Source organism: Thunnus thynnus, chromosome 21 (genome assembly GCF_963924715.1).
Source record: "Thunnus thynnus chromosome 21, fThuThy2.1, whole genome shotgun sequence".
NCBI classification, from domain to species: domain Eukaryota; kingdom Metazoa; phylum Chordata; class Actinopteri; order Scombriformes; family Scombridae; genus Thunnus; species Thunnus thynnus.
In genome coordinates, this window is record NC_089537.1 from 2,170,818 (window position 1) to 2,197,072 (window position 26,255).

The following is a 26,255-nucleotide window of genomic DNA, read 5'->3' on the forward strand; positions in this document are numbered from 1 at the left end:
CAAATGTTTTTTTTACAGGAAATCAAATTTCCACTGAAAGCAAAACGCTACGTTGTTGTAGCGCGCTGGTCGAGGTGTCTGCTGGTGCGTAAATACATCCAGAGTCTGCGTGTCGAGGTTCAGACGTCGTCGACATCAAGCCGCATAAACTCTAAAACGTAAATGTGACGCGCAAAACAGCTGATTCCAACACAACAATTTACTGCGAGACAAAGGTGGCAGATATCTGCGTTTAACTCTAAACAAGCTGTCAACAAGCCGTCCGCCCTTGTTGTTGTTGTTGTTGTTGTTGTTGTTGTTGTTGTTGTTGTGTTTCAATAAAACGCTGCGCTACTGTCACCATCCGATATGACGTTTGTACAAAGCTCCGTTTACCTCGAACACACAGATTTACACAGAAACACACACTGATCTAGTCTGGACGGAAACAGAAAGAAGAAGAAGAAGCTGTGTTGACCAGTTTCACCAGTGAAGTTTACCAGTATAGGGGCTCGGTGTGGACGTTGTCTCAGATAAACACGTCCTGTCTCCTGCTTAAAGTCACCGTTGAGTCTTTCTCAACATCATTAAACCAAGACTCAACTTCACTGTGAAAATAACTCTGTAGATCTACGAGCAGAGAAACGACTGAAACACGTTCAGCATCAACGTTTTGCTTTCGTTTCAAATCTCGTGTGTTTGAGTCTCGTTATCTGGACAAAATGATCATCACACCTTCTTAGAAAAGGAAAAAATCAGCCAAACTGATCAATTCAACAGCTGATCAAACTCGTAAGATTATAAGAATTTCAAAAACTCCGATATTAACTGACACAAGAGTATAAATAAATAACAGGAAGTCTCGGTGTTGATCTGACTGTTGACGGTGCATCCCCTCAGTTTGTTTGTTTTGTTTTTTTTCTAGTGTTATTTTTTGTATTAAAACGCACAATTAGCTGATCCTGCATGAGATTATCTGATATATTGATCATAAATAAACACCAGAGAGAAGTTTGAATGAGGAAATAACACAAACAGCTGTTTACACAATAAAACTCAAACAGACAAACAGTTCAGTCCCGTCATGATGTACCGTTAGATATACTGTTAGAAGAGTTTGAAGTCATATTATGAGAAAAAATATATATGTTTTGAGAATAAAGTCATATATTTTAGATTAAAATTGTATTTTTTCCAGAAAAAAAGTATTATTATTATTATTATATTGATTTTTAAAAAAGATTAAAAACATTTTAAAACATTTTTCTAGATAAAAATCTAAATATTTCAAGAAAAAAAGTCATAATTTTTTAAAAGAAAATGATAATATTGCAGGAAAGGTTGGAATAATTGACAATAACAACAGTAAAGTGTGTACAACAAGCCTCAGAGGTCAAAGGTCAGACTGATGAAAGGATGAAAATATGCTAAAATTATGACTTTTTTTCTCATAAATGTTTGACTTTATTCTCATAATATTTCATCTTTACTCTCTAAACGTCTGTTGTTGTTGTTGTTGTTGTTGTTGTTTGTTTCCAGCGTCGTCGTCGTCGTCGTCGTCGTCGTGCTGCGACTGAACTCGTTGTTTTCATCTCTGACAGTTTCTGCTGACTCAGCGTTCTGTAAAGTCAAACTTTGTCTCATTTACAGCAGAGGATGATGATGATGATGATGATGATGATGATGATGATGTGGACGTTTTGTCTTCAGAGCTGCAACCAAACCATCTGTTTATTATTTCTTATATTTAAAAAGAATCTTCACTCTGCTGCCAAATGAAGGAAAAGTTTGACTATTAATGAAACTTTTTACATGTTTGTCTTTACAAGCAGCAGCAGCAGTTTTCACTCCTGATGAATCAATACTCTGTTATGATTGATTATCAGTTCAGCAGGTGAAGTCTTATATCTCCTTGTTTATCATTTATTATGAGTTGAACTCAACAGTGGACTGTCAGAATAAAGAGTTTCCACATATCCACTGTTTTCTACTGTTTCTGTCTTTTATTGAAGATCTAAACATGCAGATTTATTCAGAAAGTTTCTGTTATTGTTCCTGTTTCAGTTTATCTTCCAGAGGCAAACGTGACCCCAGCTCTCCTGTGTTTATTATTCAGGTCAAAGGTCGAGGGTCAGGTGATCTGCAGCTTTATAAATCTGACAGAAAGCTGCTTCTCTCTCAGTCTGAGTCGAGTTGTTGGTGAAAGAAAGAAATAAACAGTCGTGATTCTGACGAGGATGTAGTCGGAGAGAGCCGGCGGGTTTGAGGTCAAATCATTTTCCCTTTAAAGGTCGTTTTCATTTTGTCCAAGCGTCAGATATGAAATTAAATAAAGACGTCATGACTCAGTTATCTGTCGTCCTGGAGGACAATAAAAGTGCTGCAAGTCACACAAACCAGAAAAAGATGCGAATTTAGCAAAAAAAATACTCCATTACAATTAAAAGTCCTGCATTTAAAATCCTACTACAGTAAAAGTACATAAGTATTATGAGCTTGATGTAGTTAAAGTATTGCAGTAAAAGTACATAAGTATTATGAGCTTGATGTAGTTAAAGTATTGCAGTAAAAGTACATAAGTATTATGAGCTTGATGTAGTTAAAGTATTGCAGTAAAAGTACATAAGTATTATGAGCTTGATGTAGTTAAAGTATTGCAGTAAAAGTACATCAGTATTATGAGCTTGATGTAGTTAAAGTATTGCAGTAAAAGTACATAAGTATTATGAGCTTGATGTAGTTAAAGTATTGCAGTAAAAGTACATAAGTATTATGAGCTTGATGTAGTTAAAGTATTGCAGTAAAAGTAGTGGTTTGGTCCCTCTGACTGATATATTATTATATATGACATCATTAGATTATTAATAGTGAAGCATCAGTGTTAGAGCAGCATGTTACTGTTGTAGCTGCTGGAGGTGGAGCTAGTTTACACTACTTTATATACAGTTAGCTAGTTTAGTCCAGTGGTTCCCAACCTAGGGGTCGGGCCCCTCCAAAGGGTCAGCAGATAAATCTGAGGGGTGGTGAGATGATTAATGGGAGAGGAAAGAAGAAAAAACAAAGTTCTGATACACAAATCTGTTTTCAGTTTTTGGACTTTTTCTCTAATCTTTGATTTTTGCTGAAATATTGGATCATTTGAACATTTATTGAAATGAAAGCATGTGAGAAGTTTAGAGGGAAAAATCACTATTTGGTGGAGCTGTTAACAACTCATAGACATGTGAAATGTGACCCCGACTACACACTGCTTTTTGTAAGACGTCAAAAGCCAAAAAGGTTGGAAACCACTGGTTTCATCTTTAACAATGTGTTGTATTTTAAAAGCTTGTTATATTATCCATTGTGTCAAATCTTCATGTGAAAAGTAACTAAAGCTGTCAAATAAATGTAGTGGAGTAGAAAGTACAATATTTCCCTCTGAAATGTAGAAAGTAGCATCACATGGAAATACTCAAGTAAAATACAAGTACCTCAAAACTGTACTTAGTTATTTTCCATCACTGTCTTCTACTGATAAAAACAATGTGACACATGCTCACACTGCCTCCGTCTGTGATCTGTGTTCAGTTCCTGCAAATCACTTATATGAAAGTGATCTATGCTACTTCCTGTTAACCTCGTTTTTAAAATCATCTCATCAGAGAGGACAAGTGGTGAAAAATCCATCTGCCACTCGTGTTAAACTGCTTTTTGGACAAAGTATTTGGACAGACAGACTAACTTCACTAGAAATGATCAGAGAAACAGTCAGAATCTGTTCTGAAGTCTTTTAGTGACGGTGAGACTCGTACGGAGCACGTGCATGACTCTGCAGAAACTCCACCAAGCATCCTGTGTGTGTTAGTCTGATGAAACAGTGACCACTGATTGAGCAACGTGGTCTTTTACACCTGTCTGTGTGTGTGTGTGTGTGTGCGTGTGTGTGTCTTTGTGTGTAAGTGGGCCAGTGTGCTCGTCCTTAAACCAACAGATGGATCTATTATTAGCAGCCGGTGGAGCCTTGTGGGTCAGTCACCTCCTTCACCTTCAGCCTCCTCCACCCAAAACCAAACGCACCTCTGAGCTCACCTCATCTGCTGCTACATCCGATCACGCTGTTTGTGTGTGATTCACCGTCACACACACACACACACACACACACACACACACACAGAAGAAACGTATGTACTTTTACTGCAATACTTTAACTACATCAAGATTTTTCATGCAGGACTTTTACTTGTAATGGAGTATTTTTACTTTGCTGTATTGGCACTTTTACTGCAGTAAAATATCTGAGTACTTCTTCCATTACTGCTCGTCTCTATGTTAATGTGTTTTATTCTCCAAATCAACAGAACTGTGATGTTAAACAGCTTTTTCACAGAAGCAGCCTGATATGAGAGGCCATGATGGAAACTTTAAATTCATATAAGAAAAGGGAAAAACGTCAAAGTTTCAGTTGCATTATTATTCTTTTTAATTGAATGTGTCAGCAGCAGTTTGTTCACAGGGTTTGAATGACAACAACAGGCTGGAGATGTTGTGAGTTTAATTATTTTGTGTGTTGTTTTCTCATCGTAGCAGAATAACTGTTTAGTGATCTAATTATTCAGTCATGATCTAACAGTAATCTTGAGAACACAAATACTTATTTTTTTCATGTGATTATGTGTAAATTAATTAAGCTGAGCTCATGAAATAATTACAAAATAAATCACAAGGAAATAAAACACCAGCATACAGCGATCAGACGTCTGGACTCTGAGATTCACCTGAAATATTCTGCATCACTTTGAAGCTCTGTCAGTGTTGACCGATCAAACAGATGTGCTCAGGTTTGTCAACACGACTATTTTCAGAGGCGTCGGACTTCTGAACTTTGGCCACCGTGCAAAGACGATGGAGACCGAGAACCTGCTGATCTCACCTACAGAATAAATGTTACCGTGTGTATTCATCGACTGCACTTAAATATAAAAATATAAAAGTTATGCAACGTTTTTCTCATTGAAATAAAGTAGAAAACAAACAGCCCTGACCTGCACCATGACTGTACATCTCTTTAAATGTTATTTAATGTTTTTAAAAATGATTTGAATCTGGATCAGCTATGACAATCTAATACTCTATTTTTGTAACATGCTAATATTAGCATTAGCATGTTAACATGGTGACATTTGTCAGTGTGAAATTATTGCTATTATTGCAAAATGCTAACATTAGCATTTCTCTTGGCCAACAGCATGTTAGCATTAAGTAGGCTACAGCTTCTGGTGATGCTATTGTCATGTTAAGCTAGTGCTGACATTAGCATCTTAATGTGGTTAAAATGTTAATTCTGACATGATCAAAATGCAAACATTAGCATCATTCATGACTAACACAGCATGTTAGCATTAGGTACTGCTTTCTGGTGATTGTATTAGCATTAGCATGTTATGTTAACTTTGGCTTTGTTAACATTGTAGGTTTTGTTCTTGTGTTAGAAGCAACATGCTACTGATAGCATGGACACAGGCTAACACAGCCTGCTAGCAAGTACAGTCATTACTGTGAAAGCTTAAACTGAGGAAAGTTAATCCAAGTCTGATTTATGTAGCATGTAACATGTAGCATGTAACATGTAGCATGTAGCATGTAGCATGGTCAGTTCTGAGTCAGATCTGAAGAAGTTTCAGGAAGACAGAAAAATACTATTAGACTTTGTATTTCTGCTGCTGTATGTAAAAACACAGTAAATGTATGTTTTTGGCATTTTTGTTTAACTTTGCTTGTTATCTGAACATAGAAACAGATCTGGAATCAGCAACAAGATGTTTGGAAACCCTACAAAACTTCTCCTGTGAAGGACGAGAGACGTAGTCGCATCTCATCATCGTTCAGCTGCAGCTTCAAACGCCTCCAACTTTCCCTCCTGTGAGGTGTTTTTATAAAGAAAGCAGCTTCTGCTTCCTGTCGTCGGTGAAGAGAAGCTACAGAGCTGAACCGCTCTGCTTGGAACCGTTTAAAGGGATTTATGAAGCTGAGAAGTCTGTAAAAACAAAATTACACTCGTCCCATAAAACTCTCTGCTGCACCACTGAAGACTGTAAACTCTGTCCTGTGGACGCCGTCGGTCGGCCATATTGGCCCTGATGTTGTAACTATGTTATAAATATTAAAATCAAGTTTCCCTCAGAATATAAAACACTGTTTATTTAATATATGAACACATTAATGCTGACAATCAGCAAGAATCAGTCATCACAGTTTCCCACCTGACCTACCTTCAAAACAGAGGAAGGAAGGAAGGAAGGTAAAGAAGGAAGGAAGGATGAAAGGAAGGAGGGAAGGAAGGAAGAAAGGGGGATAAGGTAGAAAATGAGAAATTAAGACAGAGAGAGAAAGGGAAGGACAGGAGGAAGGAAAGGAAGGAAGAAAGAATAAAAAGAGAGAAGAAGGAAGGAAGGAATCAAGGAAGGAAGAAAAAAGATGGATAAAGAAGAAAGAGAGAGAAAAGAAGGAAGAAAGAGAGAACAGAAAAGGAAGAAGGAAGGAAGGTAGAAAAGAAGAAAGGAAGAAAGAGAGAGATGAAGGAAGAAAGGAAGAGGGAGAAAGACAAGAAGGAAGGAAGGACAGAAGGAAGAAAAGGGAAGAAAAAGAAAGAAGCAAACAAACAAACAAAGGAGGGAAAAATGTTTTTAATGTTGTTTCAGTAAAAATTGAAGACAAATTTGTTTCTTTGTTTGTTTGTTTGCTGCGAGAACCGTTTATTGATTGATATCTCTTTAAACTCCTGTTCCAATCACAACACAAACATTCTCCTTCATCTTCACCAACATCATCATCATCACACTTTATCACCATCATTAAGAGTGAATGACATCACGAGTACCTAAGCAGCCAATCAGAGTGTTTAAAAGGAGCGTGAACCTACTGAACATCACGGCGGTTACCTTTCATTTCCTTTAAGTTGCAGCGACTTTTCCAATCAAACTAATTGATACTTGATGTGAACTGTGATTTGATTACAAACAAGTTTCAAGACTTCCTGGAACATTTCATCTAAAAAATCTCTGACTTTACAACTTTTATGTGAAAATTCTCAGAAAAAGTGTAAAACATAATTTGCACAATTTAACCCCTAACATGCTGTTCAGGTCAAATTTGATCCATTTGTACATTTGAGCAGCAAAAAAACAAACATTTTTTTATCAGCCTGAAATTTTATGACATTTCCTGAAATAAAGCAGAATATACAAAAAACTGATACTCTTCTTTTTTTTTACACACAGAGACTGTTTATTTGTTAATTTATTATTAAAATTCAATAACATTGATTGAAATCATGACGGCTGTTATATTCTCTTGTTTTAGACAATATGAGACTATAATATAATGTGACTGTGATTGTTTTTCTCTCCATAAAAGAATAAAGAATAAACTCTTTCTGCTCTCTGAAGCTTCATTAATGGATCAATCACTCATTTATTAATGACTGATGAGGTATTTATGAATGAAAAATAGATTTTGTGGTGCAGAAGTTTGATATAGAGACTAAATATGTGCTGATACTGTCAGAATATGAGCAGTATGTCGGGGTTAAAGAGCTTTCTGATTCATATTTATTCATTTAGCTCAATATAATTCATCTCTGATTGGTTAGAAATGAGCAGCAGACCCATCTTGGGTCAAAATCTAGTTTAAAGACTTTATTAGTTTTAGTTAATATTGTGTTAATTTGTTATAAAGTTGTGTTTTTATCAAACTGCACACAGAGAACTGAAGGGCAGGTTGTGTTATTACATCATAGCAGTTCTGTAAAGCTGCAACCAGCTAATATTATCTTTATAATCCATTGATTGATCAGTTTAAATGTGAATCAATATTCCCTGAAGTGAACATATTCAGATGTTTTGTCAGAAACGCAAAGATGTTGAGTTTACAATCATGAAAAACTGCACAAAAAAACTGCAAATATTCATATGTGAGAAGCTGCTAGCATGAAGTTTCGGGCATTTCTGCTTAAAAAATAACAAGGCAATTAATTATCTGTCAATAGTTTAATCATCTAATGACGTCAGCTCTAGTATGATGTATAGTTGGGTCAGTAGCAGGTGAATCCAGTCTTGTTAATAACTTGTTTATTTTAAATTCATCAACATCATTTTTCTTATCAACAGATGGAGTCTAAGAGCAGCAGTGAGACAAAGACACTTGTGTTACTGTCAGCAGGTCCAAGACGTCCACAAGCTTGTTGACACCAGTTATGATGATCGAGCACATTTCAAAACCTGCTTGTTTTATGTTTTTTTTCTTCTTCTGTGTCGTCTGGAGAAACAGAGTCCATCAATCCAAGTGGACATTCAGAAAAAAAATATCCATAAATGTCTTTCAGCTGCGTTGTTGTCCTTCAAAAACACATTTATGAGCTTCCAAACAGAGGTTTTAAAAACACAGAGGTAGAAATGAAGGAAACATGAAATAATGAGCATCTTTGTCATTTCTTTGGATGATGTTTGGACCTTTTTAACTGCAGCGTGAAACAAGTTTCCTGAACTCAGCCAGACTCACCACAGAACACAGAACTGCACTGATGATGTGTTTATTAACAGCAGCTGCATGTCAAAGCATTTCTGTCAGCACGCGGGGCAGATGGAGAGCTTTTTACGCGCAGATGGAGAGCTTTTACGCACGACGCACGCACCGGTCAGGTGGCGTGGAAAGCGGCGCTGGCATATGGCGTGCTGCTGGGCATGCAGTGGTACCTGAGGGTGTAGTTCTGCCCCTCGTTGTTGTCCCAGAACTCCCCCTCCTCACTCTTCACGTAAACGGCGAAGTGCACGGCCGAGCTGGGGTCCATGAAGGGCGGCGTGTACACGGTGAAGCTGTACCGCTGCCCCACAAAGCCCGGCTGATCCACGGCCACGGACAGAGCCTGCGAGTCCACGTAGGTGAGCCAGTCGTTGAAGGTGTACCTCACTCCGACCTCTCTGTCTGCGCAGCCGGTAAAGACCCGGATCTGCCCCCGCACGTCAAACTGGGTGATGAAGACCCTCTCCAGGCAGACGCGGAGCAGCTGGACTCTCTGCTCCGCGTCCCGGGGCTCCGGGAAGCAGGCGACCAGCCGGTCCGTGTCCAGGCTGGTCTTGAAACTCTGGCACAGCTCGTTCAGTGAGTCCTGCTGCTGCGGCGGGAAACTCTTGTGCCTGGACAGGACTTTGCTCGGGATCTGCGGCTCCTCCAGCGAGCTGAAGTGCTTGACGCTGGCCAGGTTCAGCCCCATGGAGTCGGCGAACTTCACCCGCTTCCTCCCGTCACTCCCGGAGTCGTCGTCCAGGAGCGCCGCCGGGTAGGCGGGCAGGGACCGGGCTCTCCTCCTGTCTCTCATGAATCTCTCCAGACGAGACGCGTCCACCTCGTCGTCCAGATCTCCCTCCTCGTCCTCCTCCTCTTCCTCCAGGCCGTTCCCCGTGAGTCGCCCCGGGGAGGGCGGCTCTCCCCCGGTGTAGCGGGACATGTCTGCCCGGCAGCCCCGCGGCCTGAGTGCTGTGGCTGCAGGCCGGTCAGGAGTCCAGGTAAAGACCCCCCTCCCCCCCACCACCCCCCCACACACACGCAGAACATCACGGTGACAACAGAGCGCGTGCTGCTGCTGCTGCTGTCACAAGAACACGCGCACCGTCAACTTTCACCTATTTGCGTGCAGCAGCAGACTGTACAACAACAACAACAACAACAACAACAACAACAACAACAATAACTACTACTACTACTACTACAGTAATAAACAGTAGTAATAACGGTATCCATTAATAAATACTACTACTAATAAATTAAATTATATCATAAAATACCAATTACAATAATACAATAAATGATAATAATACAGTTGATTATTATTTATAGTAACAACAACAAAAAATACATAAAAAACAATAAAAGTTTAATAACAACAACAATATAAATAAATTAACTTAATTAGATTAAAACAAATAATAATGACAATCAAACCAATTCTAATACAATAAAAGATATTAACACAATTACATTATTAATAATTGGAATAATAATACTAATACATATAAAATGAATAATTAAAAATAAAAATGCATTTATACAGTAAATTAAGCTCAATCTCATCAGTTTATTTACTTTAATCTAATAAAACTACAGTATAAAACACAACTTAAAGTGATCAATCAGAACATTATATTATATCTATATGAGGCTCAGTTATATCAATAAAACATGTTTAATGTGCAACTTTACTGAAAACTAAAGTTGACATCAGCAGGATGAAGCTGAGTCAGTCAGTTTGTGGCTTTTATACAGATTTTATTGGTTTAATGAATTTTTATGGTATTTTTGTAAACATACACAAAACTGTAAATCCAATAATAATAAGACATGAAGACATGATGCAGTTTAATAAAGTTACCAAATGAATAATAAAGATAAATAATATCATCCCTGATGATATATAACACACACGGGAGGAAATTATAATAATAATTCAACTTTATTCTTAAACAAACAGGACATATATTATTATATAAACACACGTATCGACCTGCGTCTCCACGTCGACTCTAATGTTGAAGTTCAAAGTTCAATCTTTCAAAAAGAGAATCTGAACATCCACAACATGCTGCTGATGAAGCTCCTGTGATGTGATTGAAAGCTCCAGAGCAGCTATTAAATGATTATTCAGTTGATTAGTTGCCATCTATAAAGTTAATCAGCAACTATTTTGATAATCGATTAATGTTTTGAGTAATTTTTTAAAGAAAAAAAACTCTAAATTTTCTGATTCCTGCTTCTCAAATGTGAATATTTTCTGGTTTCTTTATGACACTAAACTGAAGATCTTTGAGTTGTGGACAAAACGAGACATTTGATGACGTCACGTTGGACTTTGGAAACACTGATCAACATTTTTCACCATTTTCTGATATTTTAAAGACTATTAATCAAGAAAATAATCAACAGATGAATAAATAATGAAAATATTAGTTAGCTGCAGCTTTATATTTCTATCACATTATAATATAATACAGTTATACACATATAACCAGCACACATACACACAGAACAGTGTTATATCATTTTTACAACATTTATGCTCTGAAAATATTAAATAAGTCAAATAAATTATTCTACAAATAAATAAATAATATTATAAATACATAAAAATGAATAAATTAGGTTTTACTTTCAGGTATTTTGTGAGTTTTAAGGAACAAAACACTAAAAAACTTTTAAAAAGTACAATTTTTACTCTGATGTTGATGTACTTTCATATACTTTGTTGTATTATTTCAAGTATTATTATTTTCCTGATATTTATATACAGTTAGTTAATATTTATAATCACTGTAATAAATAAATCAAATTATGTTGTAAAGGATCTTGTCATTGTTTTCTTTTCTTTTTTAAAACATGATTTTTTAATATTACGTAATTAATCCTTTTGCAAATTTATGACTGATATTTTATTGATTTTACCTTTATAAACAAAATCTTGCTTACACTCATATACAGTACACATATATTTACACATAAGTATACATATTTATTAATAACATAATTGAACATAATCCATTAAATAAATAAATAGTTTATATGTTTCATTTCTACGTGTAATTATTGATGTAATTCACGTTTTGTGAAGAGTAAAAACAACAATGTAACTTATTTGAATTTGGATACAGAAGTTCAAAGGTCACAGATGTTGTTATGTAACGCAGCCGTCCGCGTGGCCGTCCAACAAGTGCGTCACACAGCGACGCGTCAACAAACACGTGTCGTCATCACCGCCATCATCCTGACGTCACGCTGTTTAAAAAAAGAAAAACACTCTTCATCCGAGCAGAAGTTCCCTTATTGAGACAATAAATAAACAATTCAATAACATCCTGCTTTATTTACTAAGACAACAAACATCATATAATGTTTGTTACAAACAACAAGCTTTAGCTAAAAACTGTCCAAATGTTTTGTTTCTTGTACAAAACGATGTGTTATTAGTTATTAATAATCAATAACAAACTGTAACATGTCAGTTAAAAAAGGAGCAGAGCAGATTATAACTACTTAGTTTGGCTAAATAATAATAAAAAAATAACACTAAAACTGGGTCCAATCAAAACAAACAAACCTTTGTCTTGAATGACTTCCTGGTTAACATGAACCCAGTACTGTGCTGGTGTCATATCGACCCAAACTGGGTAAAATATTAACCAGTGATTTTTTTTTACTATTTTAATAATCACTTAATCATTTGAGTCATTTTACAAGCAAACCAAAAATTCAGTTTCAAGCTCCTGAAATGTGAAGATCTGCTGCTTTTCTTTGACATATATGACAGTAAACTGCATATATTTTCATTTTTAAAGGATTTAAAAGGTTTTAAACCAGCAGTCAGGTGTCCATATGAGCAGTGAAAGAAGTTTTCTTCACTGTAATCATATTAAAAGATTCCCTTCAAATTTGCTTTCAATGTTAGTGATGGAGGATAAAATCCACAGTGTGTCCACACAGTCATTTAAAACTCTGTGTGAAGCTTCTATTCAGCTTCAGCAGTCTGAGTTAGTCATATCAAGTGGATATCTGACACATTTACAGTCTTTTTAGCATCAAATTCCCTCTTTGTGTTTCCTCAGACAGTGTTTCCCTGTTGAGCTGCAGGTGGAAGTATAGTAACAAAAAGAGGGACTTTGGCACTAAAAAGACTGTAACGTTGAAAGATATCTACTTGATTTGACTCATTTGGACGCTGAAGCTTCATATTAGCTTCAGATAAACTTTTAAATACATTTTGTCCTCCATCACTTCCATTGTAAGGTCATTATGAAGGGATCTTCTAATGGTCAGTATGAACAGGAGGAATGATTACAGCAAGAAAAAACAGCTTTAATGTTCATTTGGGCTCCTGAAAAACTGTGAACTCGTCCTTTAATATTTAAATCCAGAAAACACGTCCAGCAGGAGAAACTATACGTCCTTCATTTTATTCTTTACTGATTCTTTTTTGAGTTTAGTTTTATAGAAAACAATAGGAATTACTCACTAAAATATACACCAAACTGAAAACAAACCAAATAAAAAAACAGAAAACAGCATCAACATGTGACAAGAAGAAATTTAGATTTTGTGTTTGAAGTTGTTCTCTTGTAAATCCACCAGGTGTCGCTGTCAGTCTGTTTCTGTTCTTCACATTCATCCAACATGATTCCTCACAACAAATCACCACACATCAACTCTGACAAGGTGTTTTTTTTTTTTATATCATAAAATGAGATTTCAGCAGTGTATTAAATTCACCACCAGAACAAACATTTAACCTTTATAATAATGTTTCTGAATGTTGACAGTTGAGCTTGAAGAATGAATATTTCAGATTAAGGCTGCAACTAACGATTATTTTCATTATTGATTAATCTGTTGCTTATAATGTATTTACTTATCTTAATATTTATTTAATAATAAGACTGTTGAACAAATAACCTGTACAGTTGTTTATTTTTAGAGTAGACAGTGAACCCAGTGCAGTGTGGTTTCATACTGTTTAACTTGTTTTATTTAATTGGATTCTAATTTATTTTATTTGCCTGTTTTGCACGTCTAGTTTTCACCTTTTTTTATTGTCTTAATTCTTGTAAATATGCTCTACCACTTCACTGACCTGTTTAATCAATGTAGGAATAATGTAAACTCTACTAGTTGTATATTAGTGTAATGTTTGTTCGCTGTCATATTCATATGGAAGTTATCTGTATTTTTCTATACGCAAAACTTGAGCCACACACAAATTTCCCATCTGGGAAAAATAAAGTTGATCTTATCTTAACAGAAACTGGTGACAAATACCCGTCATAACTTCCTCGAGTCCAACATGATGTCATCCAATGTTTTGTTTTGTCTGACTAACGTGTTTTATAGTGAAATTACAGCAGCAGGTACAAAAAGGAAAGAACAAGCAAGAATACAAATATAAAAATGGGGAAAACTATCCATATATCCAAATTAAATTAAATCTATATGCAGATACAAAAAGTGAACAGTAAGTACAGTGTAAAAAAAAAAAAATCATAAAAAAAAGGTAAAAAGTCTGGCAGCAAAAGTTGCCAAACACTTACCGTCAAATAACAGTAAAAAACCTCTAATTATTCTACAGAGATTTATTTTAAAAATACAGATGTTTACTTTGGACATTGTCTACATTTTTACAGCCCAACCATTATAAAATAAAAAGAAAATCTCATTATAAAACATTGCTAGAATGTTAAACAAATATATAAATCTGCACAAAAAATGAAAAAGATTGCAGAACTACCTTAAAATTACCTAATTTAAATGAAGACTCTTGTTTTCATACAGTAATCTTTGGTAAATTCATAGGATTATTCAATCCATCCACAAGATCTCCCCATCAAAGTACAGATTTCTGGATGTAAAACACAGAGAAATTATGTAAAATTACATTCAAATTACCCTCCTTTAACACCCATTAATGGTATCTTGAGAGCTTTAAGCTTTTATTTTATGTGATTATCCAATCTATTTACAGTAGATCCCTGGTAAATGTTGGTTTTATACTGTACAAAAAAATAAGATCATGTGATAATAGTTTACAAAAACATAATTTTAATAATCATTACTTTATATAAACATTATTTGACAGTAATTACAGAAAAACTGTCTTGTGGATGAAGTTTTAATTATAATTTTTTATCTTGATGACCCTATGACCTTTCCTCCAGCGCCACCCTCAGGACAAACTTTACATTTTTTGTACATTAGAGGAATACATTTCCTCATTTCATGTCTTGGCTCTTTTATTGTTTTTCTGATAAAGACGAATATAAACAAATATTTATCAGACTGATGTTGTGTCAAATCAAGGTAAACATGAACATCTGCAAACAGTCAGACAAAAAAAGACAAAAACATTCATAGACGTTCTTCAACTGAATTGTTTTATTGCAAAAACATGAAGCTGTACTGTGATACTGAGTGTTTCTTTATGTTCTTGACGCCATCATGACTTCAAGATCTCATTCACAACTGAAGAAGTTTGTCGTCAAACTGCACTTGAAGGCACCAACAGGTTTATTTCTAAATAATCTGAATATGAAAAAGGTTGTAACCGAAAAATAACATTTTGTACCCTCTGTGTTTCAAAAAACATTTAAGATCTGTCGAATGTTTTGCAAAAAGAAGTTAAAGATGATACATTATGTGACTGAAATTCTTCATTTATGGACCCTGATCTCACAGAAGCTCCTGCATGTGTAAAATCAATTTACTTCCAGTTTTCTGTTATTTATGTTGAAGATGTGAAAGATTCTCATGTGTACAACTCAAGACGGTCGAATGATCGCACTATACATAGTAGCACTGTTCAGTCAATCAGCAGAAAATTAATTGGCAACAACTCTGAAGTGATTTTTTTCAGCAAAAAATCCCAAAAATTCTCTGGTAGCAGCTTCTCACGCATTTTCTTTGTGTTTGACTGTTGATTGGACACAACAAGTCATCTGATTCTGTTCACTTAGGCTTCAGGGAAAATGTGGGTTTAATCTCCTTGAATTTCAGACTTTGGTTGAAAGTCCGTATTAACTTGACTTTCAAGGAACCTTTCAGAACAATCAGTTTCCTAGTTGTTAGTTGGACGTTGACTCGCCTGAAGGTCACACAGGCTTCTCAGTGAAAACCTCGTTAGCTGGCAGCGGTTTACATCTTCTGAGGGTTTTTTTTGTGATCGCATTAGTGTTGACTGTCTGCTTATAACAAGAACATCTTTGCTCATTTAACTCCAGTATTTCCACAATGGACCACGTTTAAGTCACATCTGAGTTACCGTAATAACGAGTTCTTGTCGTGTTAATAGTGTTCACATCAATCTCCAAATCTTAATTACAACTAGGAAACTGGGATTGTTCTGAAAGCTCCCATGTTTATCCAACTTGGCACTTAATAATACAGATGTTCATGAAAACCAGCAAACATAGACGCCTCATATTAGCCAAAGTCTGTCATTCAATGTAAATTTAACTTGTCATCAAGTTACTCACAGAACTAACGTTACTAAGTGACAGCTGGTATAACCCGCCACTGGCAGCGTTTATCGTTTTAACTGGTGAAAATGACATTTAAAATGAGAAACTGCTACCTGAGTGTTTTGTGCTAATCTTCGCTAATGATGATGCTAATTAGCAGCAGCGTAGAGAATCCGTAGCGTACCTGTATGTTTGTAGCTCTGTTTCTGAAATTAATTAAGAATGACCACTGAAATTAAATGTTTTCTTTTTCTCACAGCGTCGTTATGGGACAATTTTGAACAAAGTGTTTTGTTTCTCCGTTATTTAACCGTGAGGCTAACTACAAGCAGCTAGCTTGATGCTATAAGCTCCAGTTCATCGGTGTGTGCAGAGTAAGAAAGAATGCAAAATTGTTTTTGCATGAGGCCCAATGTGTTGAAAGAACCTTTGCTGCTTTTGAAAGTTGATGTTTGGAGCTTCGGACAGGCTGTGCAGTGATCAGCTTCTAATCAGAATCAATAATAGGAAGGTCTTTGTGGTTGTGCTTTATAGTAAAATTTTACAACCAGACAGATATTTTCACAGGTTGGTTGTCTTTGCTAGAAACAGCTTTACTGCAAGGACCACCACATTTTTGAACAAATCTAATCTTTAACCAAACCATCAAAAGCAAAATCTAAAAGAAGGCGAACAATAAAAGTTATATTTAGGCAAAGGCACCAGCTGGTTTATGGCAAAACCGATCCAGGTTGTTAAAGACTTCATACATTCTCTGTAAGAAATAACTGCAGCTTCTTACAGTTTAAAAAGTAGAAATGTTAACAGTTGGATTTTAGCATTTTGTAATTATTTCTGTGCAGCAGACGAGCCTTAAATAAAAGAAATTGGATTTGGTCAGATTCTTCTTGAAGACTCAGGATTGTACTTCATTCATATTCACGTCAATGACCTCAATCAATACAAATATAAAATAATTCAGTATTGCATGTTATGATCTTCTGCATATTAACAATAGATCTGAGCAAAGTCACATGACTGCAGTGTGATGACATCATGATTAGCTGCTGATTACATATTTATATTGTGTTACATTCAGTTACAAAGATATAAAAAGATACAACAAATTATACACCCACTGCATTTCTACAAGATTTCAAATGATAAAGATTTTATAAAATCTGGTAAATTCAACAAGGTAAATGACTTCATTAGCATAATACCACATGATCGGTTGTTTAAAGAGCATGAAATCAATCTTGGGTATTGTAGTACTGTGACAGGCAAGAGGCAGCGTAGAGTTATTGATCCTAGAACAGAAGTTTCCCTCCGAGAATGTTTTTAATCCACTGATCAGATCCTCGACGGTCCGCCGCTCTACGCTGGGAGGAGCCACAGCATCCACACGCTGCCATTGGCTGCTGCAGCTGTCAATCAGAACTTCGGGGATTTGACTGTCGTGTACGTTGGTGATATCAAAGCGGCATGATCGACGCTGATGATGTCACTCGCTGTCTGTGGTGTACATGCGGTACATCAGCGTGACAATGACGGCTGCCAGAGCGGGAATCAACCAGTTAGACCAAAAGCTGTAAGAGAGAAAGACAGCTAGTTAACTAACCAACTAAACCAGTTAGACCAGCTGCAAGAGAGACAGCTAGTTAACTAACCAACTAAACCAGTTAGACCAGCTGCAAGAGAGACAGCTAGTTAACTAACCAACTAAACCAGTTAGACCAGAAGCTGTAAGACAGACAGCTAGTTAACTAACCAACTAAACCAGTTAGACCAGCTACAAGAGAGACAGCTAGTTAACTAACCAACTAAACCAGTTAGACCAGCTGCAAGAGAGACAGCTAGTTAACTAACCAACTAAACCAGTTAGTCCAGCTGTAAGACAGACAGCTAGTTAACTAACCAACTAAACCAGTTAGACCAGCTGCAAGAGAGACAGCTAGTTAACTAACCAACTAAACCAGTTAGACCAGCTGCAAGAGAGACAGCTAGTTAACTAACCAACTAAACCAGTTAGACCAGCTGTAAGACAGACAGCTAGTTAACTAACCAACTAAACCAGTTAGGGCACCAGCTGCAAGAGAGACAGCTAGTTAACTAACCAACTAAACCAGTTAGTCCAGCTGTAAGACAGACAGCTAGTTAACTAACCAACTAAACCAGTTAGACCAGCTGCAAGAGAGACAGACAGCTAGTTAACTAACCAACTAAACCAGTTAGACCAGCTGAAAGAGAGACAGCTAGTTAACTAACCAACTAAACCAGTTAGACCAGCTGCAAGAGAGACAGCCAGTTAACTAACCAACTAAACCAGTTAGACCAGCTGCAAGAGAGACAGACAGCCAGTTAACTAACCAACTAAACCAGTTAGACCAGCTGCAAGAGAGACAGCTAGTTAACTAACCAACTAAACCAGTTAGACCAGCTGCAAGAGAGACAGCTAGTTAACTAATTAACCACCAATTCCAGGAGAGAACAACAAAAGCTAGTTAAATATTAACTACCTAACCTAACTTATCTCTTTTTATTTCTATCTAACTAGCAAGAGATTCACCACAGTTTGATTCTTTTCCTTTTGAGCGTGCATGTGTGTGTGAGTGTGTGTGTGTGTGTGTGTGTGTCTGTGTGTGTGTGTGTGTGTGTGTGTGTGTGTGTGTGTGTGTGTGTGTGTACCTGGACTCCTCCTTCACAGTGGTCAACAGTGTTTCCTGTAAAAACACAAACACAACAGACATCATCAGACTCTTGACACAAAGATAAAGTAAAGAGATGTAAAGAATATAAACTACAGCTGGTTTTAACGCCGTTGATTTTATCCTTAAAGGAAACGGCTTCACTCACCTCCGGTTTGCTGATCTTATCGATGTCGTCCTGCAGACACACAGACAGTTCGGTTATATGCTGCATATTAAACTTTCAGCTGCATTCATCAAAACTAAATTAAAATTGATATTAATAATTCTATACTTTGTCACATTTAATCAGTTTTGATTGAGAGAGGAGAGCCAAGAGTTCCTGAAATAACCGCTCAACTAAACGCCTAATAATTACATTTCTAATTAATGTTATTGTTGAAAATCAAGCAAAAATATCATCATCGATACATATTTCATACATATACCACAGCTCTTTAATAACCAAATTATAGGGATCTCACATGCTAGGTGTTTCATTAATATGGCAATTTAAAATGCTTTATATAAGACATATAAAGGCAACAGATGGAGATATAAGAAGACACATGAATAGGAGTTTAAAAGTTCTTAAAAGGGGACATATTCTGCTTTTTGTGGTTTTCTGTTATTTATATCCTGTTCTGATGTCGGATGTTAAACATGGTTAAAGCTGATGTCGGATTGTCACGCGAGCCCATAAATGGCCGTCTGTTCTGTAGCCTTGGTTGCTAAGGTGGTTGCTAAGGTGGTTGCTGAGGTGTTTCCATATTTCAGATGTGATTCAGCTCCAACATGTACGGATGGATTTGAGAAGTTGACATTTGGAGTAAAGAAGGAGAAGAAGAAGTGAAATCCTGCTACTATAGTTTGTTTACGTAGCCTCCGGAGCCGGAGGAAGCTTCCTGAAAGCTGACCAATCAGAACAGAGTGGGCTCATCAGGAGGCGGGGCCTTAAAGAGACAGGAGCTAAAACGGCCTGTTTCAGACAGAGGCTGAACTGAGGGGCTGCATAAAGGACCAGTAGAAGATAAATAAGGAGTTTTTAACTGGAAATCATGCAAAGACATTCCAGTACAGCCACAGAATATAAATATAGAGCTGGAAATGTGCAGAATATGTCCTCTTTAAATATACCAGCACACACACAGACTGACCGGGTGCAGCTCTCCTATCACCATGTCGCTGGCCATCTCTCTGGCGTCGGTCGAGTGTCCGACATCCTCGAAGCTCTCGGTGGCATTTCCTCCCGCCTGCTCCCTCAGCACCTCCTCTCCTCCAGGGTGCTGAGACCAAAAACAAACAAACAAACAAACACACACACACACACACACACACACACACACACACACACACACACACACACACACACACACACACAGTGACTCAGTTATCAGGACCGTGAAGGTTCAGCAGGGACATGATAACAGTGACTTTCTGCTTGTCAAAACTTAGTTTGGCTTCATGTAAATTCACTTCCTGTATAGTGATACTTTTAAATGACACAACAATTTATGAATATTTCTATTTATCGCCAACTACTTTGATAATTGATTAATTGTTTTGAGTCATTTTTAAAGATAAAATATATTAAAAATTCTTACTTTTTCACCATTTTCTGACATTTTATAGACCAAACAACTAATTGATTAATCAAGAAAATAACTGAAATAAAAGTAATTGAATTGTTTTGTTGCAGCAGAGATCTGCTAACCTCACTTCTTTCTATCTCAACAACCCCACATTGTTTTACTTTTCAACCGAAGAGCTGAAAACATCAGATCTGTGTGGAGCGATGATGAGGAGACTGTAACCTTCCTCACATCAATACATGAAACTAACAGAAACGTCATATTTCCATCATGTTTTCCATCGTTTCAGCTTTGACCACAGACTGTATAAAAATAATGGACGTATCGAGTTTGGCATTTTGACCGTCGCCATCTTGGTTTTTTGGAGCCAGAAGTGACCATATTTGGACCAGAGCATGGAGGAGCTCCCCAGGGTCCAACTGCAGCACTTCTTTTCTACTTTATCGTCTATTTTACTCTAAATTGGACCATAATTTACTAAATGGACATCATACTGTATTGAAGAAGACTTGAAACTAGTGATTGAGACCATAAACTCATCAGGAAAGTGTTTACTGAGGTGATAAATCAACAGGAAGTAGGGTCATTTCCTCATAGACTTCTTTGTGCAGCCGGTGGAGTCGCCCCCTGCTGGCCGTTACAGACCCGGAGCTTCCTGCTTGGCTTTGACTGTCGCTCCTTTAATGACGTCATCTTGTTGTGTCCTCTTCTTCTGCAACGGTTTAACGGCATCGACTGGAGAATTAGCGCCACCTGCTTTTTTATCTGCTAACACAACAGCAGCGGGTGGAAACAAACACTTTTTTCCTGGAAATTCAGCTGAAATTTGCACCACTAATGGAAACTTGTGACACGTCTGTTCAGATGAATCATTGCAGTGTTTCTGGGTGCGTAGGAGCAGATTGTTGAGTTATACAGATTCAACTTCATCATTGTCATGTAATGATTCACTACAGCCTGCAGTACTTGGCCAGAGCTTTAAGAACAGCTGTGTGTTTGTTCTGGCCTTCAGCGTGTCCTCAAGTGAACCATTAAACTCTGTTCAACTGCTTGACAGCTGCTATAAAATATCTGAATCTGTGAGCTCCAAACTCCTCCAAAACTGACACCAAACATTTTAAAACAAGATCTGCGGTTTCTGACAATGTCGTTACAGCTTCAGATGTGTCGTCCGTCATCAACAATAAGAGGATCCTTGTGTAAACTGAGCTACAGAATGAGTCAAGTAACCTGACCGCTGAAAACTGAGTGAACCGTGATACAGCAGCGACACTGTGACTGCCTGTTTTAAAGGCAGGAGCACTGACGATGTGATTAAAGACAAATTAATTTAGGATAATTAGAGTTAATGCTCTCATCATATCAGCTTTAGTGATGCATATTTGCCCAGTTGGTACTTCAGCCTCGACTCTGTTGATTAATTACAAAAGACAGAAAAGGAAATTTATGGAATTAATTTACGTGTATTGTTTTCTCATTAATTATAAAATGCATTTTAATGGTTTTCTGACATCATAACATAATTACTCTGTGATCGTGTGATGTGTCCCTCAGTATTTAAAACAAGTGTCCAGTTTTTTTACATTATTATGTGCTCATATTTATTTCTTGAAACCACATCTGAAGTCTGCGGCTGCAACAAACGATTGTTTTCATTATTGATTAATCTGCTCAGTTCATCAATATCTTGTTTGGTCTGTAAATGTCTCATAAATATCCTGTTAACGGTTAAAGGTTCTATATGTAAGTTTCAGAAGTTCCTTCGGTCGTTAAGTGAGCTCAGTGAGCTTCCTGTTGCTCGCGAGACTGTTGCAGGTGACGTCTTTTTCCTCGCTTGTACTTCTTATAACAACATAAAAGATATGTAACGTTGTGTTTCGCACTGACCAAAACATCTCTTGCTCCCAGTCAGTCAGTTTTTAATACCTGCAACCACTTGACTTGTTACGAAAACCAGTCCGCAAAGATCTGCGTTAATCAACCACTTGAACCCAAACCAACCCGCCAACCGCAAGCCGTGGCCAGGGAGCAACTAGTTGGGTAAGTTAGCACGTTTTTTTGTCAGGTGAGAGCTGGTCGTTTGTTAGCGAGAGAGAGGTACGGCACTCTGGAGCGAGAAAAACGTCACATCCGTTGGATTTTCTCGGAAAATCTGGCCCGAGTCCTTCACATAGAAATCAGTCCGCAGGCTGTTAAAGGCAAACAAAAAAGTCAGAGAAGGTCTCGTTTTTTAAGTTACGTTACAATCTGTTCGCTCCCTGGCAATAAAAAACAATGAATACATTTACATTTTGTTGTAGCTAATTATTAGCTAATACGGATTGATTATTGGATATCCTTAATATTGGCTTTGATGTTTAACTTTTCATTTAACTTAGCTTCCCCTGCAAGCCTTTCTGACGCTCCTGTGATACACAAATGAGCAGAGCAACCAGCAATTTACCACCAGACTGTCAAAATAAGACACATTTACCACCAGACTTCAAAATAAGACACATTTACCACCAGTCTTCAATCAAAATAAGACACATTTACCACCAGTCTTCAATCAAAATAAGACACATTTACCACCAGACTTCAAAATAAGACACATGTACCACCAGACTGCAGTCAGAATAAAAGACACATTTTGCAAGAGACACTTCTCCAGCTATGATTTTCAGGTGCTTTTCTGTTTAAAAAGGGAACCAGACGTGTCTGTCTGTGGGGTCTGACCACCCAGAGTGGTTTATTTCCTGTTCTGGTTGATTTCCACATGTAGTTTTATGTCGGCTGTTGACAGAAATGTCTTCCTCACCTCTTCTAGAAACTTGGTGACATCGTAGACTTTGTTGTGGATGATGATCCACGTTGATTTGAAGGTGTTCTGCTCCTCCACCTCTGACAGTCTGTAATATCTGACTCCATCGGGGCTCCTCTCCTCCGTTTCACCCATTTGAGTGTCTGAAAGCTCGGCCAGTTTAAACCCTGAGGAGCCGCTGAGGGAAGTTAACTGTGGACCGTGACTCCGCACAAACACTCCGACATTTAACCCAGTTTACTCAACAGCAGAGTCCGCGGAGAGTTTCAGCTGTGAGCTCAGAGACGTCAAGACGGACACAATATGACACGCGGCATCCGGTTTGTGCTTCAAAATAAAGTGGTCGATTTATATGTGGCAATGTAAATTTATTATTTACTTATTCATTTCAGTATGCCAAATATAATTCGTCACTACATGGGGAAATGTTTCCAACACTGTACTTTACTTGAGTATTTCCATGTGATGCTACTTTCTACATTTCAGAGGGAAATATTGTACTTTCTACTCCACTACATTTATTTGACAGCTTTAGTTACTTTTCAGATGAAGATTTGACACAATGGATGATATAACAAGCTTTTAAAATACAACACATGACGTCTTACAAAAAGCAGGGTCACATTTCACATGTCTATGAGTTGTTAACAGCTCCACCAAATAGTGATTTTTTCCTCTAAACTACTACATTTAAACCGAATGAAACATGCTGTTATGATTTTAAAAATCAATAAATCCATTGTAGATTTAGTCCCTCTTATGTATAATCATAAACACCTGTTTTTCTTAAAGGATAGTTCACACTTTTGTCTGTCTTAAAACTATAGAAAATAAGCATTGAACATTTTCTTCCTATTCATACTGAACATTAAAATACTCCTTCATAATGCACTTCCAATGTAAGTGATTGGGGACAAATTCCACAGTCCTCTTTTTGTGTTTATATAAAGCTAATATGCAGCTTCAGCATCCAAATGAGTCAAATCAAGTAGATATCTTTCAACGTTACAGTCTTTTGATATAAATTTCCCCCTTTTTGCTGCTATACTACCACCGCAGCTCAACAGGGAAACACAAAGAGGGACTTTTATACTAAAATAAAAGAATACGTTTCCTACTATTGAATTAACCCTCAGCAGAAATGTCACTGTTACCACCTCTGGGCCTTGAAAGTTAATTTATTGTAGATATTATATGGTTGTATCTAGTGAAGAGCTACATGCTGCTTCAGCTCACGAGACTCTGATGGTAACGTTGTTCTTAGGAAAAAACTCTCTGACTGACAGCAGGAGGCTCAACACTGTCAGTATGTTTCAACGTCTCTTATCTTTCACCACAGAATGTGAAGGACAGTCCGTTTACATCCTGACGGAGTAAATGAGGAAAACTGTGGGACAATGTTAGATTCCTGTAACGAAGGCCGTACCATTAGAAGATATCCATTTGATTTGACTCATTCAATCTGCTGAAGCCTCAAATAAGATATATGTTTGATTTTTTTTTTTTTGTACAAAACTCAGACTGTGGGTTTTGTCTGTTATCACCGACATTGGAAGCATGTTAGGAAGAGCAGGAATAACTACAGCAAGCAAAACCTGTTTCAATGTTCATGTTGCCACCTGACTGTTGTATTAAATTGTGAGTCTATCCTATAAAGATACCTGGCTCAAATCACAGATCAATTTGTGAATTAAATGTAAAGATAGAACATGACTTCATGTTCCAGAAACGTTCTATCGATATGAAACGTTTTTATTGTCCATTTAAGAGATGAAACTTGTAAAACACAACTCTCTTCACGAGAGGCCATACAAAGTATAAAATGTACAATTATATATTTATAATAAACAATAAATGTTATATAATACAAACATATAATATACAGAAGAGGTTTTGAGTTTTACCAACAGAGGAAAAATAAAACAACAATGGATTAAAAAAAGGTGTTAAGAGTTAACAAAAGATAATTTATTAAATCAAATTAAACAAATTAACTAAATATTTATAATATGGGGTGTCGATGTCAGTGTAATCTGTAGTGTAATGTCCATGAGTGGAAGATGTGTGTGCGTGTTGTACGGCGGTGCATGAAAGCAAAAACAAAGAACTAAAGCAACATAACCAAATCAAAAAGGCGCCTGTGGGGAAGAAGGCAGAGCTGCAGCAGCCAGGCTGAAATAACCTGGAGACACACTGAGGCCCTCAGGTGCTCCAGTTTACCCCAATGATCCACCTGCAGGTGAACAAAGACTCAGGTGAACCACACAGCAAATTAATTTAATTTAGTTTCTTACATTCAAACATTGAAAATTTAAGAACAAACCATTAAATATTTAACATTTACATTTTGACTCATACTTAATATGTTTATAAAACTACTCGTGCATTTTTTTTATATATAAATATTGTGATTGTTTAATCTCTAAAAGACTTTTTTTTTAGTTTTTTTTTCGTGACAGATTTTATAATTGTATTTTGAAAAGCTACTTTCTGGTTTCCGGTGCGGTTGTATTTTTTTCCTCGCTGCTTCACGTAGCGTCAAAGTTCCTCGTACGGTCAGTGGGAATCATAGGAACGCCCCCACTGGACTTCTAGCGCTGCTATTGGTCGCTTTCTTCCCCACCTTTGACTGTGGGGCTCTGTGATTGGCTCCTGTCGCTGTCAGTCATCAGTGAGCTGTGGGCGAGGACGAGGCTAAAGTTCACACCAGTTCAACGGCTGTCAAGGAAACTCGCTTCTCACGCAAGCGGCGGGAGGAAGCAGGTTTGTCACGAAATGAGAGTTTTTCTTTCTCGCTTTGTGTCTTTCAGCGGGCAGCCGGAGATCCTAGGAGACTCCCAACACCCAGCTGATGTGTAAAACCTGTTAAACAGAGAGATAAATCGGTGTAGATTAAGTCTCTCTGGCGGGAAAAACCACCTACTCCAACTCAAAGATTGTCTATTAAAACATTCAATCACTCCAGAGTTGAAAAAAAGTCACCTCAGCTGTAAAATCTAAATAACACCCAGGCAGTGTCTTAGATCAAGTTTCAATGACCAGGATGGTAGAAGACATGTTTGATAAACATCCAAAACATTAAATATTAATTGTAGCTGTAGATTTTTAACTGCCGTTTATATTGTGAAACATAAAAACTCAAAATGATTGCGGTTATATACTCGTGCAACTCAGCTGTTCTGCGATATAT

General features: G+C 37.1%; 4 protein-coding genes and 1 long non-coding RNA gene across 5 annotated transcripts in view; 2 read left to right on the forward strand and 3 right to left on the reverse strand.

The window, feature by feature from the left end:
• lyrm4 (LYR motif containing 4) overlaps positions 1 to 1,955 on the forward strand; it is a 41,549-nt gene extending 39,594 nt beyond the window's left edge. The window contains exon 3 of the mRNA XM_067577820.1: positions 1 to 1,955. This exon is cut by the window's left edge and continues 715 nt beyond it. The gene's annotated coding sequence lies outside the window, so the exon portion shown is untranslated.
• LOC137173112 (uncharacterized) lies at positions 1,837 to 2,373 on the reverse strand. Its single transcript, XR_010925105.1, has 2 exons — positions 2,064 to 2,373; positions 1,837 to 2,022 (listed from the first exon to the last, which is right to left on the reverse strand). It is a non-coding gene; the product is annotated as an uncharacterized lncRNA (long non-coding RNA).
• Positions 2,374 to 7,715: 5,342 nt separating this feature from the next.
• ppp1r3g (protein phosphatase 1 regulatory subunit 3G) lies at positions 7,716 to 9,516 on the reverse strand. The gene has a single exon (XM_067577718.1). The coding sequence runs from the start codon at positions 9,461 to 9,463 to the stop codon at positions 8,654 to 8,656; it is 810 nt and encodes a 269-aa protein (XP_067433819.1). The 5' UTR covers positions 9,464 to 9,516; the 3' UTR covers positions 7,716 to 8,653.
• A 5,387-nt stretch (positions 9,517 to 14,903) lies between these two features.
• Positions 14,904 to 23,352, reverse strand: cyb5a (cytochrome b5 type A (microsomal)). The gene is made up of 5 exons (XM_067577719.1): positions 23,063 to 23,352; positions 19,831 to 19,959; positions 18,843 to 18,872; positions 18,675 to 18,709; positions 14,904 to 17,575 (listed from the first exon to the last, which is right to left on the reverse strand). Exons 1-5 carry the CDS (start codon positions 23,198 to 23,200, stop codon positions 17,491 to 17,493), a joined length of 417 nt encoding a protein of 138 aa, XP_067433820.1. The 5' UTR covers positions 23,201 to 23,352; the 3' UTR covers positions 14,904 to 17,490.
• Positions 23,353 to 25,574: 2,222 nt separating this feature from the next.
• The window catches only part of LOC137173107 (uncharacterized protein C18orf63-like), a 28,257-nt gene continuing 27,576 nt past the window's right edge, over positions 25,575 to 26,255 (forward strand). Inside the window, exon 1 of the mRNA XM_067577815.1 lies at positions 25,575 to 25,828. The gene's annotated coding sequence lies outside the window, so the exon portion shown is untranslated. The remainder of the gene's footprint in view (positions 25,829 to 26,255) is intronic.

Excerpts from the sequence above, each read along its gene's own strand:
- ppp1r3g (XM_067577718.1), bottom strand. The coding sequence starts at position 9,463 with ATGTCCCGCTACACCGGGGGAGAGCCGCCCTCCCCGGGGCGACTCACG.
- cyb5a (XM_067577719.1), bottom strand. The coding sequence starts at position 23,200 with ATGGGTGAAACGGAGGAGAGGAGCCCCGATGGAGTCAGATATTACAGA. Across the intron at positions 19,960-23,062 it reads TCACCAAGTTTCTAGAAGAG|CACCCTGGAGGAGAGGAGGT; the intron begins GTGAGGAAGACA and ends TTTTGGTCTCAG. Across the intron at positions 18,710-18,842 it reads ATAAGATCAGCAAACCGGAG|GAAACACTGTTGACCACTGT; the intron begins GTGAGTGAAGCC and ends GTGTTTTTACAG.